This window comes from Diospyros lotus, chromosome 6 (assembly GCF_014633365.1).
Source record: "Diospyros lotus cultivar Yz01 chromosome 6, ASM1463336v1, whole genome shotgun sequence".
NCBI classification, from domain to species: domain Eukaryota; kingdom Viridiplantae; phylum Streptophyta; class Magnoliopsida; order Ericales; family Ebenaceae; genus Diospyros; species Diospyros lotus.
The window spans coordinates 22,205,011-22,219,263 of record NC_068343.1 but is presented as its reverse complement, the minus strand read 5'-3'; the positions used below and the strand labels follow the sequence as shown (position 1 = coordinate 22,219,263).

Sequence of the window (14,253 nt, the reverse complement as noted above, 5' to 3'; positions counted from 1 at the left end):
CACCAACGCATGTATAGTTGTTGGGTCAGCAGGGAACTATATGTATATGTGTGTGTGTGTGTGTGTGTGTGTGTGTGTGTGTACATATATAAAACTAGATAAAAGTCCAAAAAATGACAAAAGAGCGGGCGGATGCCGAAGAAGAATAAAGGGGAGGAAATCCCCGCCGCCTCCTCTGCTTGTTTCATCTTTTAAAAGGAAATACCTTTCCATCCCATCAATACTCCCACACCACACGCACTCTAATACTCTTTATAGCACTACATTTTTTAGGTTAAAAACGAAACAAGTGCTTGTTGTCCTGTACCAACTAGGCAAAGCTTTGAAATTATATATATATATATATAAATGGTATGATTACAAGTCAAAAAATGACAATTAGAGAGTTCAATTCCTATTCAGATTTATTCATCTACCTATATATAAATGCTCGGGCATCAACCAACTTCCCCAAAGCCAAAAGGCACATGAGACGGCCAAATATGCGTCAGTCTTCTACTAGCACAGGCAGTTCACAGATCGATCGCAATGCCTGCCAGGCACAACACACGCATTAGCAATTGCACTTGAGCTGCATGAGTGAGAGATTGACATCTTGTTTCTCTGTTAGTTTCCTGTCGTTTCTAATTCATCCCCCAGAGAAGAAGGAATCTCACGAGCAGCATGCGGCTATCTAACAAATTCACTGATGCTAGTACTGTCCCCACTTGTATTCACCCGCGAAGGGGATAAGGCACCAGTATCAAATGGTCCCAAGGATTCAGTCTGCATCCAAGCATTTTAGAGGAAAGAAAAGGAAAATTAACTTAATAGCTGTTTGATTAAAAAATAATAATAATAATAACAATTACCTTACCCATTTGATGCCTGCCAGCCCATGTCTGCTTCCGTCATTATTCACGCCTAAATGAGTCAGCAGGCCTGTCATTGATTCCTGACGTGGAGATTCTTGTGCACTCTCACCTTGGCTGTTGAGCTGCAAAAAAATAATCAACATAAAGCATTCTTGCAGATAGTCAAACAAAATACATGAGATCGTGCCCAATGATTTGGGACGTCCATGAAGGTGAACGTTTAGATGAATGCTCAAAACTTAACCAAATTGTCAACATTTATCTCACTTTGTAGACATTGTTTCACTTTAAAATTATTTCTCACTTCTGACAATTACATACAACAAGGGTCAACATAAATGATTATTTGAATAAATCTAATATGCCAAGTGTACCACTAAAAGTGCGTGAAAGTTACTGTAATAATACATTATCCTAAAGCATCGTCAAAGTATACACGTTGATAAATATAGTAATGTTTGTTCAAGACACAAATGACAGCCCAATGCCAACCTTTTCGTTATCAAACATGCATCCTACATATCTTGGAGTGGCATTACATTCCATGCACCTTCACGTGTCAAATACCTATGTTGGACATGCAGCACTTTGACAGAGTAATTTCAAGTACATGAAATATGCGTCCACCACACCATGTATGGTTGAATATTCAGCAAGGAAACATGTCCAGCAACTCAAGTTTGGCATATACCACAGTAGAAATCCCACATAACCCATGAGATGCTCTACTCATGTTCTAATACCTTTTTCCTCTAGAAACTGGAAAAAAAAACAAAATTATAAGATAAATATTTTGTCAGACCCTATCAACCTGGAGATGAAATTTGACGATCCAGCACTTTGACACATGTCCAATCCCAACAAACACCAGCATTGATAACTATGCCCATGTAACATGGCTATAGGTACCAACTTATCTAAAGTTAAACAAAAGTCAGAATTATTCTTTTTTTTTTTTTTTTGTTAAGTACGATAAAAAATTCAGAATTTTTCATTTGCATTAGATATGTACCATGCCATTTTCTTTTTTTTCCTTTTGTCTGCAACAGTTTAGAAAATCCTTCAAAAGAAAGGTTCAGAGCAAGAAGCAAGCTTCCACCGCTTATGTTTCATTCACATAACAATATGGATGGATAAACTAAAAGCATAAGGAAAATCATTAAAAAAACTAAAAACAGAAGGAAAGACTAAACCAACCTCAGAAAAGTTGGAAATTTTGGACGACTTTGAGCTACCAAACTGGGTGTAGTCCATCAGAGTAACACTAGACAAAGGCACACCAGCTTTGCTTGGGGAAGAAAATCTTTGGCGAGGAAATGCATGACAGGTCTCTTCTGCATCCAAGATAGATGAGGGTGATACATGCAATGATGCCTTTGATGCTTGAGGCTGTGAATTTAGATTGCGAGCAATAAAAGCATCCAGGGACTCAGAGATCAATGGAGTAGGCTGTGACCCTAATTTGCTTCCATTTGACTTCTGATCAAAGCTGTCAATCTTGCCCTGCAAAGATGCTTCAGACAGCAGGTTTCCAATGCTTAAGGTAGTCAAACTATTGTCCCATGCAACAGATGATTTGAAAAGACCCTTATCCATAGTTGACTGCAAAATTAACTTGCTTCCATCTGATTTTGGTTCATTGTTACCAATTTTTCCTTGCAAAGATGCTTCCGACAGCAGGTCTCCAATGCTTACGTCAGAAGATACTATTTGAATTGGCTGCAAGTTTGATTTGCCCCCTTTCAATCTTGAATCACAGTTGCTGATCTTTCCCAGCAAGGAAGCATCAGACAGCAGACCTCCAATGCTGAAGTTAGTGAAATTATTATCCCAGGGCACTATTGACTGTGGGAGGTCATTACCAATCTTCACTTCATCATCCTAGTAAGCAGAACATAAAGTATATTTTTCAGAAAAATTAAAATCTTGATTGAAAATATAATGCATCTGAGCCTTCTGATAGAATGATAAGTAAAATAGACCCTCATAACAGGTAAAAGTTGCAGAAGTATTTCTTCAAGCTTAAAACGTGTAAGGAAGCCATATGTGCATTCCAGAGACAGAACCATTATGTACAACCTCTAAGTATGCTGCCATTGCAAAACTGAATACATATTTAATCTAACAAGCCTTTTGAAATAAATACATCAGAAGCATGAGCACTTGCCAGTATTTTATCATGTTATTTTATTGCATTAAGGATGTTGAAAATCAGAATCTACTTGAGAAATCATTCTTTCTGCAGTTTGAATGCTCAAATTCAGACTACTTCAAAAATCTTGTATGAACAATGACATATGAACAGATGAAGTAACAAGTTACCACACGATCAACTGCCAGCTCTTCAGACATATTTGTACTAAGAACTGAATCTGCAGCTTTGCTTATCATCTTTTTTGGCTTGGAAATTTCACTTGCTGCACCAAGGTTTTTGTATCTGTCATCTATAGACTCTGAAATTATGCTGCAACCTCTCTGAAGGCCTTCTGATTGAAAACAAGCAGCCAACAGAGAACCTCCAGAAGGTGCTGCACTGGTTCTAGGCTCAGTATTTGAGGACCAACCATACCTTAAAAGACCAATGAAGTCAGCAAGTGAGTTCTAACCGTACAGCAATACAACAGAGGAGATGAATCTCAAACCTTAAGCGAAAAACAGATGGGCGTTCTATTGCTGCATATACATCATCTGCACTAATCCCACTGCTCAATGTCCATCTCTTGGATGTAGTTAGATTTTCTAGTAGCACATTGTATGGAAAAAGCACGGGCTGCCCTACAGCAACACTTGAACTGCCCCATTTGCTATTCAGATGCTTAAGCACAGAGGATATCTTCTTCCGAGCTGGTAGGGTGAGCTCCAAAAATGGATTATAGCCATCCTGTATGTAGACAATGTCAGTAAAGTTTGCACCTCAAAGTTCCATCATAAAGAGGATTATGTTCTGTTCACTGCTCTAGGAACTTAAGCTTACTTTCTCCAGTCCAATTTGAGTGCTTTCATCTATTGGGAAGAGCTGCAACTTGATCTTTTCAGGAGGAAGAAATCCAATTTCAGGTCCTAGCTTAGGCATTTCTGCTAGTTTGCGTGACTTTACATCTCTCTTCTGCAGTTGTTGACCCACCGCTTGGACAGCACTAGAAGGCAAAACACCTGGATCATCATCCTTAAAATGTTAATATTTAACCATAAAGAGAAGGTTCAATAGAAGTAACAGAACATAGAGAATAATTACAGGAAGATATTCTTGTTCCTTTGTTTCCTTTCTTTTTCTTCTATTTTACCTTTTTGAACCAGAGAAACAAATGTCACATGTGAAATTTAACCAACAGCCCCCATCAGTCACAAATAAAAAAATAAAAATTTTAGCTAAAAACTGATGCCATCATCCAATTTTGAGGTGGACTGAATACAACTTATTGAAACTGATACAATGTAGGTTAAGCCAACAATGTTACAGCCCAATTACTTTCATTGAGAAAGCTGACCTGCTGTCCTCTGACGGCATCCACCAGTTCTGCTTGTTGACTTCTTCACACCTGTGTATCCTCCAATAGCATTTTCTGTTTTAGTAGCCTCTACTGTCTTCCCCTTTCGTTTTTTAGTAGTTCCCATAGAAGCTCAGCTTTGCTGCAAAGTAAACTGGTTATTGTTCATGTTATTGCTATTGCATGATAATGTAATGAATTGCTTCAAGCTTATTAAGTAGAAAAAAGATGATGGCTCAACATCAATATTAATGCAAATGCGCCCCCCCCCCCCCCCCCCCCCCCCACAAAACCAAAAAAAAAAAAAAAAAGACATTACATAGTTAAGCAAAAATTTTTGCTTGTCCAGTTCCAGTGAAGGCATGGCTTCTACAAGGAATATGGCAGTATGTTGGTATGTTTTGAAGGTCCTTGGGGAGGGGGGGTTGTTTTGAGGTTGTTGACCGTCTGTGCTATTAGATACCACATAAGAAGCTAGGGCATTGGGAATTACTAGTGCTACTAGGAGTTCCTCTAATCTTATATTGCAAGAAGATTTGATGGATTTTCCACCAGAAAGGGAACCTTTCACTGAGATCTACTCTTGGTATAGGCCTTCCAAGCTTATGAATATAGTTTGTCTCTCCATATCGAAAAGAACACTTACTCAGATATTTCTTGCTGTTGGATTTCAGCAAAGAATCCCAGAATAATATCAATTTCATAGAAATCCTATTAGGATAGTCCTATTTTAGGAAGTTATGATTGTTAGCTTTTCTTTTATGATTCTCTATCAATCAGTCCTATAATTTAGTAGACTAACTATAGGAAGTGTAACTGTATATATAAATCAGTACTATAATTTAGTAGACTAACTATAGGAAGTGTGACTATATATATCAATCAGTCCTATAATTTAGTAGACTAACTATAGGAAGTACTATTGTATATATTTGACTGACATTGATGAATAATTTTATTGGAGAATTTCTCTTTCAATAATTCTCGGTTCACCTGCTCATATCTCTCTCATGCCATACAGAAGCCAAACCAAAGAAACAAGAGTAATTCTGATTACTCGAAACCAATAGTAATATTCAATATTATTCATCAAAGTTTGGGAGTGTGGGAGTCTTATACTAGGCACAATGTAATACAGAAGCCAAACCAAAGAAACAAGAGTGATTCTGATTACTCGAAACCAATAGTAATATTCAATATTATTCATCAAAGTTTGTCTTTCAATACTTCACTAAAGGATTATTTATAAACAACTATTAGATAAAAATATATTCTAACTAGGATTCCTTAGTATAATCTAATTAAATTTATGAAGATAATCCTTATCTAATTATGATTCTAGAAAATAAAAGAAATTAAGAATATTAAAAGAAGCTTAGGAAACAAATTACAATAAAGAAAATAACAAAATAATAAACAATATTAATTTTTAATTTTACGCCTAAAATATTGTTTCCCGAAATATTTGTCTCTATGATATTCATCATTCTCCCCTAATTGAAAAGAACTCGGCTCCGATGAGTCGGACTACAAATACCACTCCAAAAGCTCAAGATCTAAGACTCAAAAATCCTCTTCAATAATCCAAGTGTTATTTGATCTAGTCGATCTTTCCATTTGACAAGAAAACAACAATAACCACCAACATGAGAAGAAGCCACAATCTCATTGTCAAGCACAACATCAATCACATCCCTTTACTATAGTATGTGTGGGATACAAGGAACTTGGTGACCTGCAAGAACACTAGTAGGCAAAGTAAAGGCTCAAATGTGCCTCGGTAAGGAATTAAATCTTCCACGTTGAAAACATGACTAATAATCATATTATTACGTAAGGCAAGTAAATAAGCATTAGGTCCAAGTTTGCAAATGATAGGAAAGGGGCCACTAGCTCGAGCATGCAGTTTCTTGAAGGAATGTTTAGGGAAGCACTCAAGGCGAATACGAACCATGACATAGTCACCTTTGTTCAATTCCCAAGCACTACAATGTACATCAACAACAAGTTTATAGTCAACATTACTCATTGCAATTTTCCTTCTAATCTTAGCACATAGATCATGAATGTGTTCGGCAAAATTCTTAGCAGGCTCAAAAATTTGGGCATCTAGGGGTAAGGGTACAAAATCAATAAGGGTGCGAGGAGAGTAACCATGAACAATCTCAAAAGAATTTTTTCCAATGGACCTATTAACAAAGTCATTATATAGGCAAACTCGGAAATTGACAAAACCAAATCCCAATTACTAGGCTTATTGCCTACAAGAAACCTAAGCAAGTCTCCTAAACTACAATTCGCAACTTTAGTTTGTCCATCAGTTTGGGATGGAAGGCAGTTTTCCACTCATCTCCAAGCCAGATACGAATCTGATGATACCCACTACGCAAGTCTATCTAGGAAAACCAACTAGAACCAGCCAACATATCTTCCAATCTTGGAATAGGAAATCGGTATTTGATGGTGATTTTACTAATGGATAGTACACATTGCCAAGATCCATCTTTCTTTGAGGTTAAAAGGACAAGGACGACACAAAGGCTAAGGCTATGCCGAACAAATCCTTTAGTCAGAAGGTCTTTTACTTGACTATTTAATTCAGCTCACTCTTTTGGGTTCATCTTCATCCTATAATGGGGGCAAATTAGATAATTGAAACCTAGGAACTATATCAATGGCATGCTAGATATCCCTCATAGGTGGTACGTCACTAGGGAGCTCATTGGGAATGATATCAAGAAATTCTTCTAACAATAGCTTTATGCTAGATGGAAACTCCAAACTCTCAGAGGAACTCAAAATGGACTCCTTTAGCTATGATGGCTAACTCGTATCCACTTTCTTGACAATCTTTTTCAAATGCCTTAAGAGCTATCAATGAATGTGTTTTTTACTAGGAAATGGTGGTGCTTGCTTGGGCTAGTGCCTCTACTAAAAGGTTTAGCAAGGATCAACGAGAGTTTCTTACCCTTATAATTGTCAAATCCTGAGGGATCTAGCAATGATCAATCTGGATTCTTCCTGAATTAATGAAAAGGATAGGGAACTCAAGAGAATTCCCAGAGGAAAATGAGAGAGAGAAGGTAGCATCGTGGAAAGAGAGAGAGAATTGGAGGGAGAATTCAAAAGAATTTCATTCACAATCTGGATGTTTCTCAAAGAAGGGTAGGCTGCAATTTATAGCCTTACCCGTGTACATAGGTTCCCACCTAAATTCATAACTGCCCATGTACTACCCCCTTGTGCTCTATCCGAGTACAATCCCCTAGAGCACTAACCAAATACTATTTTATTTACTATTGCCACTCCTATTACGGCCACTTGCAATTACAATTACAATAATGTAAGTACACATATTATTGTAAGTACATAACAATACCCTCCCCTTGAGACATTTCTTGTCCTCAAGAAATGGTCAGAAGGCTAGTTGCTCTAAAGAACTGATTGAGCGGGTCTGGGAGGTACTCCCATGTGTTGTTGTCCCCATGCCTATTGGACCACTTCACTAGTACCTGCATAATCAATACCCCTTATTGATAGATCACTCTCCTATCTACAATAGCAGTTGGTTCAGGGGAATCATTGATCTCCACAGCTCTAGGGGGTAGGTGGGGATTTATCTATTGTCCCTCTACTGCCTTCTTCAACAGATATACATGGAAGACCGAGTGTATATGGGTACTCTCTGGTAGCTGAAGCCTGTAAGCTAGACTTCCAACCTTGGCTACAATAGGAAAAGGGCCAAAGTATCTAGGGTTGAGTTTAGAGATGGGGCCGGTAGTTAGTGACTTCAGGTGGGGGTCCTTCAATTTCAAATATACTTCCTCTCCTACACAAAATTCCCTCTCACTTCTCCCTTTGTCAACCAACTATTTCATACGATTCTGAGCCATGGTCAGGTCTTTTTTAAGATGTAGTATGACCTGTTGCCTTTGTTACAAGTGTTCATCCACGACTACCACACTTGTAGGTCCTGATAGGACTAACAAGAGGGGTGGCTTGTAATCAAAGAGGGCTTTAAAAGGGGACATCCTGATGGCACTATGGTGGCTGAAATTATACTACCATTGTGCCACAGAGAGCCATTTGTGCCAGCCCTTAGGGTGCACAAAACACAAGCACTGCAAGTACGTCTCCAAGCATTGATTAACCCTTTCTATCTGCCCATCTGTTTGGGGATGATAGGCAGTGGATGGGTTCAATTTAGCCCCCAAGGATTTCAAAAAAGTCTGCCACAAAAGGCTGGTAAATACCTTGTCCTTGTCAGAGATTATAGTCCGGGGAACACCATGCACCTTCACCACTTGGTCCAAAAAGATCCGAACCACTTCTTGTGCCATGTAGGAGTGAGTTAGCCCTAGGAAGTGGGCAAACTTTGTAAACCGATCTACCACCATGCAGAGAGAATTAAGGTAAGATCATAGAAAGAGGGAGAGAGAGAGAATTGGAGAGAGAATTCAAGAGAATTTCATTCACAATTTGGATGCTTCTCAAAGAGGGGTAGGCTACAATTTATAGCCTTACCCATGTACATAGGTTCCCGCCTAAATTCATAACCGCTCATGTACTAACCCCCTGTGCTCTACCCGAGTACAATCCCTTAGAGCACTAACCAAATACTATTTTATTTACTACTGCCACTCCTACAGTCCTACTACGGCCACTTGCAATTACAATTATGTAAGTACACATATTACTGTAAGTACATAACAATATTTAAAGACATAAGTATTTTCTCATCCATAATGAAATACACTCATATCATAAAGCCAAGGGCAACCTAAAAGAATATGGGCAGCATCCATAAGTAAAATATCACAAAAAATCTCATATTTGTAATCACCCAATTGGATAGGAACAAGACATCTCTCGATGACTGATAAAGTTGTGTTATTCACCCATGCAACTTTAAATGGTTTTGGATGTGGTTTTACCTTAAGATGGAGCTAAGTGATTGCAGACTTAGAAACCATGTTCATGGTGCTACCCCCATTAATAACTATTATGCAAGTTCCCTCACCACTCCTAATGCATGTATAAAAAATACTAGTGCTTTTCCATTCATCATCATGGACACTCTCAGTCAATACACACCTCATAATATTAACCTGTTCTACCAAATCAAGATCATCATCAACCACTTCCTCTCCTCCAAAAGAATCTACAGGATTAACCATTCCATCTCCATCCTCAAGTAGATCAGTAAGTTCTTGTTCTTGCCCTAGAATTAAGGCACACTCAAGACAACGAGCAACTAGGATTAACCATTCCATCTCCATCCTCAAGTAGATCAGTAAGTTCTTGTTCTTGCCCTAGAATTAAGGCACACTCAAGACAACGAGCAACTATGTGACCCTCCTTATGACAATGGTGGCATTGAATGGAAGGGTTATGAGGACAAGAAGTACTAGGTTGGAAATTATTGTAAGGAAAATTTCTATTCCTAACAAAGATATCCTTAAAGGCTGAGTAAGGGGCTGCCCTACTGACATTAGTATCTCTAAGGGAAGGTGGAGGAAAGGACCTTAATGGACAGGAGTTAGATAATCGTGTGGACACTCGACAAACAGGACAAGCTATAGTTGATAATTTCCTTAAACTACCAACCTTCTTAGTATTTCTTGAGGACAATAAATTTTTCAAGAAAGGGGATATTTGTCATGTACATACTATTTATAAGACTTGTACACGGGTGGGTAGTTATAGTTGTTATGGGTTGTACTTAGAGGGGAGCTACATACAATTGTACTTTTAGTTTTGGAGGTCTCGGTGTGCTGGGATTAGTATATAAACAAACTGACCCCGCCCATTTGAATCATTCAGGAATTCAATTAAGATCATTCAGATTACTTCCCCCCAAAGTCTCTCTCTCTCTCTCTCTCTCCATCTCTCCTTATTCTTCATAATTCCTCGTAAACCTTCTCTGATTCTCGTTGAATTGGGGCGAATTCACTCTTAGACCTTGGATCTAACAAATTGATTCAATCCAAGCTCTCTAATTCTCAACAATGTCCTTCAAGCATCCAACCCATGGACAAGCTTGCCTTAGAAGTGTCCAAGAATGAAAGTAACAATATAAAATTAAGGCATGCCAATTGGCATGTCTAAGGAGCATTTGTGTTCAATATAGGTCAAAAACAAGTACAACATTCATGAAATATTCATGCTCCCTAGATGACAACGTTATTTATGCTCCACCTAAATTCCACACTAATAACACTCATGTCACCCTCATTCCAACATGTCCATGTCTCGTGTCTAGATTTGTACTTCTTAGACACCACATATCATCCTTGTTAAAATGAAGCATGCACACTGTGTAGCTTCCTATTAAAAGGCAAACATGCCCTCAAATCTGCACATGCCTTGACCTACTAAGAGAGAAGTTTTGGAAGAAGACCACCAATAATGCATTACACGCTCTTAATCACCCTTTCACAGAACTAATAACCAAGTAACAAATGTCCAATGGAATGGTGTGTCAGACCCCTTGCCAAGAATATAAATAAGGAAGCATTTACTCCATCAAGGGGCAAGAAAAACACTTCATGAATAAATTTGCTCAAAATTTCAATTTTCTAGATTCTTCCCTTTTCTCCCTCGAGACTGCTCAATCTAGAGCCCCACAAGCACCACACTGTTATAAGGCTCACCACCCTATCGGCCAACCTTAAAACAATCTCAAACACCAATATTCAACAAAAGTAAAGGGCAATAAAAAGGTACAGACCATGCTTATGTCTCTAGGAGCATCCAAGATGTTTGGTGTCCAACACAATTGCATAACTAACATGGAAATGGTCCCTTCCTATAAGCATTTATGCTACTTGAATAATAATTTCCCTTTATTTTTTGTCTTATTATAAGTTTTAAATAATAAGATGAAAATCAAATTTTAGAATGAGTAGAATTTTTTAATATTAAGATTTATAATAGATCTTTCTAAAATCAATAGTAGAAATCTTTGTTCGCACTTCTTTTCTAAAATAGGGAATGCAAAGCTTTTTTGACATAATAAATTGCAGATATACTTATAATTAAAAAAATAAATCATTGTTATTTTCATGTAAATATAGCTACTAAAGCTGCGTCCTAATTTGTTAAAATGTTATTGCAACATAGATCCAGGTTGTGTCAAGAACTTATTGGTTCTCTCATATCAAAAGATAAATGTAAAAAGCATAGAGAAAACCATGCTTGGACTCTAAAAATAGATTTCAGACTTCAAGTCATAGAATTTATTGTGCCTGGCATCAGCTGAGAAGTTGAGGAACATAATTAAACAATTCATTTTGTCTTGTCCAAAACTTTCTTAGATTGGGTAGTTAAGATACTATTCTAAACAATTGATGTTGAAAGCGAAATAAGGGAGAAAACCAAGGATTTGGTGAAGTGGACTAAATGATATTTAAGCATCTGAAGAAGTTACCAAACGAAAACAGAGAGAAATCAAGTGGGAACAGTGTTCCCCCAGTTGATTGTTTAAAGCGTATAAATCCACCGGCCATTTAACTGAACCCAAAGAATAACCGTCAATTAGCAAACTGTACGAAGCAAGGCAACCTCAAGAATGTGATTCTTTCCTTGAAATCTCGAGCTTTAAACTCTCTCTCAGTTAGCAAACCGTATAAAGCAACCTCCAAAAATTATTACTGTTCTTAAAAGCTCGAATCCTAAACTCAACTTGCAATTGTAGTAACCCTCTAGAACGCACTAACAATTGCACGAAATCGCTCCAGGTCAATTTTTCAAGTAAGAGTCAAACTTCCGGTCAAATTCAACCGCATAACTATACGAAACGGCACCGTAATACAATGGCTAACACTTCAAACCGAAGTAAAATTGATCTATCTTTTGAGCAGATCAATTATCCAACACGAAAGCAAAGCTTGAAAGGATTTGGTTGCTCCTCACGTTAATTCAAATGAAAAAAACGAGCCAAAACCTAGCTGGAGTGCGATTGAACGACTAGGGTATAACAGACCGGTATTACATGTGATCGATACAAAAACGAAAGAAGAGCCCGTCTGGACGTATGCAAATAGGTCATAGATTCAAACGAATGCACTGCGTACCGTGTAGAAGCCAACCGAGAGCAGCCAAGCTTGACGACGATTCGGTATTTGCGCAGAAGATGAAGATGGAGAGGGAAATTGCGCTAGCGGGAAGGACTTGCAGAAATCGTCACCGCCTCAGTTTGAACCAAAAATAAATGGGGGGTCTCCCACTCTTTTCACATTTTATAGCTGACATGACAATTCTTTTTTTGGAAATTTCAGATATTATCTTAAAGTCTGTTTAAATTGCACTAGTCCCTCTTATGTTTTTAAAATAAAAGTATATCCCTTGCCTCTCACCACCCCATATCAGTTTCCCCCCTCTTGTGGGGGGAGTTATCGTTAATTTTTTTTATAAATATCCAAATTACCCTCATATTTATCTCTTTTTTCTTTATTCACTTTTTTTTCTCATCATTTATCCATCAAAATTATCAACGATCATATTTTAATAATCAAGCGACATCATTATTGATGAGATTGTAAAGACTTTATCACCACAAATAAAGAATCGAAAAAGCTAATTAGAAATAAGAAGAAAAAAAATAACAATTGTGGTGTGATGATTATCTTTGAAGATACATACGGTTTATCTCTATCAATTCAATTTTTCTTATCTTTTTCTCTATTTTCATTATTCAAAAATGAACCCTAAGTTCGTCTTCAAAGATAAACTCAAATTTGTGTTTATCTTCAAAAAGTAACCCAAAAGATGAACCCAGATCTAAGTTTGCATGTGGGTTTGACTTTGAAAATGAATAGATGTGGGTTTGGTTTAAGTTTTTAATTAAATAAAGAGAAAATAAAAAAATAGAATAAAGAAAAAGAAAATGATAGTAGCGATCAATCTTTGATAGTCCATCGGTATTTATGAGAAATGAGATAATAAATTAAAGGAATAGGATAAAAGAGAAAAATAAAGAAATAAGTAATTTAAATACAAGAATAAAATGGTCAATTCTTATAGTCTATTACAATAAAGAAATATCAGTGTTATTTTTCAACACACAATGGTGATTAGTGTAATTTAAGCAAATATCAAGTGTAATTTATAAAATTTACCTTTTATTTTTAATTGTTTTTTATCTTATACCCAAAACTATTTGAGTTACTTCCAATAGAGGTGCGCAAGAGTCGATTTATGTTATTTGGAATGTGTTCTTCAAATAAAATCACCATTGATAGTTCGACTATCTTTTAAACCATAACTAAATTACCATATGCTTGAATTTGCTCAAATTATAACTTAATAATTTGGGCAGTTTTAACTATAAAAATTAGTTATAACTAATAAAAAAATATATAAAACACACCAATAATAATGATATTTTTTTATTTTTAGTTGAGAGCGGGATAAAAAAATTGATGACATTTTGATTATTTCAAAGGTTTATTCCAAATCATTAAACCAAAAATAATGAATTTATTATTCTTCTTAACAATCAACTAAAATATGTAATTTTATGGCTAAAGAAAAAATTTGTAATTAGTTTTTACAAATAGTTAGTTTCATAATTTACTGAATCTCAAAACCTAAGGCTGTGTTCTCTTTGTTGTTTTCAAACCATTTTTAGTTTTCAATTTTCTAAAATATTAAAAACGCGTTCTCTTTACTGTTTTTAAAAATACATTTTTGAAAACAAAAAAAAAAATTATAAAGAAAACTCAAAACAACAAAAAGTTGTTTTGAGTGTTTTCATCCAAAACAAACTCAAAACTCAAAACATATTTATTTATTTATTCATTCATATATTTATTATTATAATAGAAAAAATATTACAAAATTCATTAACTTTAAAATGTAGATATTTTTTTAATAATTTATAAACATTAAATATTTTTAATTTATTGAAT

At 36.3% G+C, this 14,253-nt stretch overlaps 1 protein-coding gene across 3 annotated transcripts; it reads right to left on the bottom strand.

The window, feature by feature from the left end:
- Window positions 1-287: 287 nt before the first annotated feature.
- Window positions 288-12,543, bottom strand: LOC127804902 (TSL-kinase interacting protein 1). Of its 3 annotated transcripts, none has more exons than XM_052341993.1 (8): window positions 12,418-12,543; window positions 4,343-4,496; window positions 3,829-4,007; window positions 3,497-3,735; window positions 3,177-3,423; window positions 2,052-2,735; window positions 857-976; window positions 288-765 (listed from the first exon to the last, which is right to left on the bottom strand). In XM_052341993.1, the coding sequence occupies exons 2-8, from the start codon at window positions 4,467-4,469 to the stop codon at window positions 670-672; spliced, it is 1,692 nt and encodes a 563-aa protein (XP_052197953.1). In that variant the 5' UTR covers window positions 4,470-4,496; window positions 12,418-12,543; the 3' UTR covers window positions 288-669. The 3 variants fall into 3 exon arrangements, with proteins under 3 accessions (XP_052197953.1, XP_052197952.1, XP_052197954.1); XM_052341992.1 differs by having other exon boundaries at window positions 289-765; window positions 4,343-4,484; XM_052341994.1 differs by lacking the exon at window positions 12,418-12,543 and adding an exon at window positions 4,090-4,138 and having other exon boundaries at window positions 289-765; window positions 4,343-4,478.
- Window positions 12,544-14,253: the final 1,710 nt, after the last annotated feature.

What these genes read in the sequence shown, in the direction of transcription:
- LOC127804902 (XM_052341993.1), bottom strand. Translation starts at nt 4,469, where the DNA reads ATGGGAACTACTAAAAAACGAAAGGGGAAGACAGTAGAGGCTACTAAA. An exon ending in AGCTGGCAGTTGATCGTGTG is followed by an intron (nt 2,736 to 3,176) that starts GTAACTTGTTAC and finishes TCTGCTTACTAG; the next exon opens with GATGATGAAGTGAAGATTGG. An exon ending in AAATTTCCAACTTTTCTGAG is followed by an intron (nt 977 to 2,051) that starts GTTGGTTTAGTC and finishes ATTTTTTTGCAG; the next exon opens with CTCAACAGCCAAGGTGAGAG.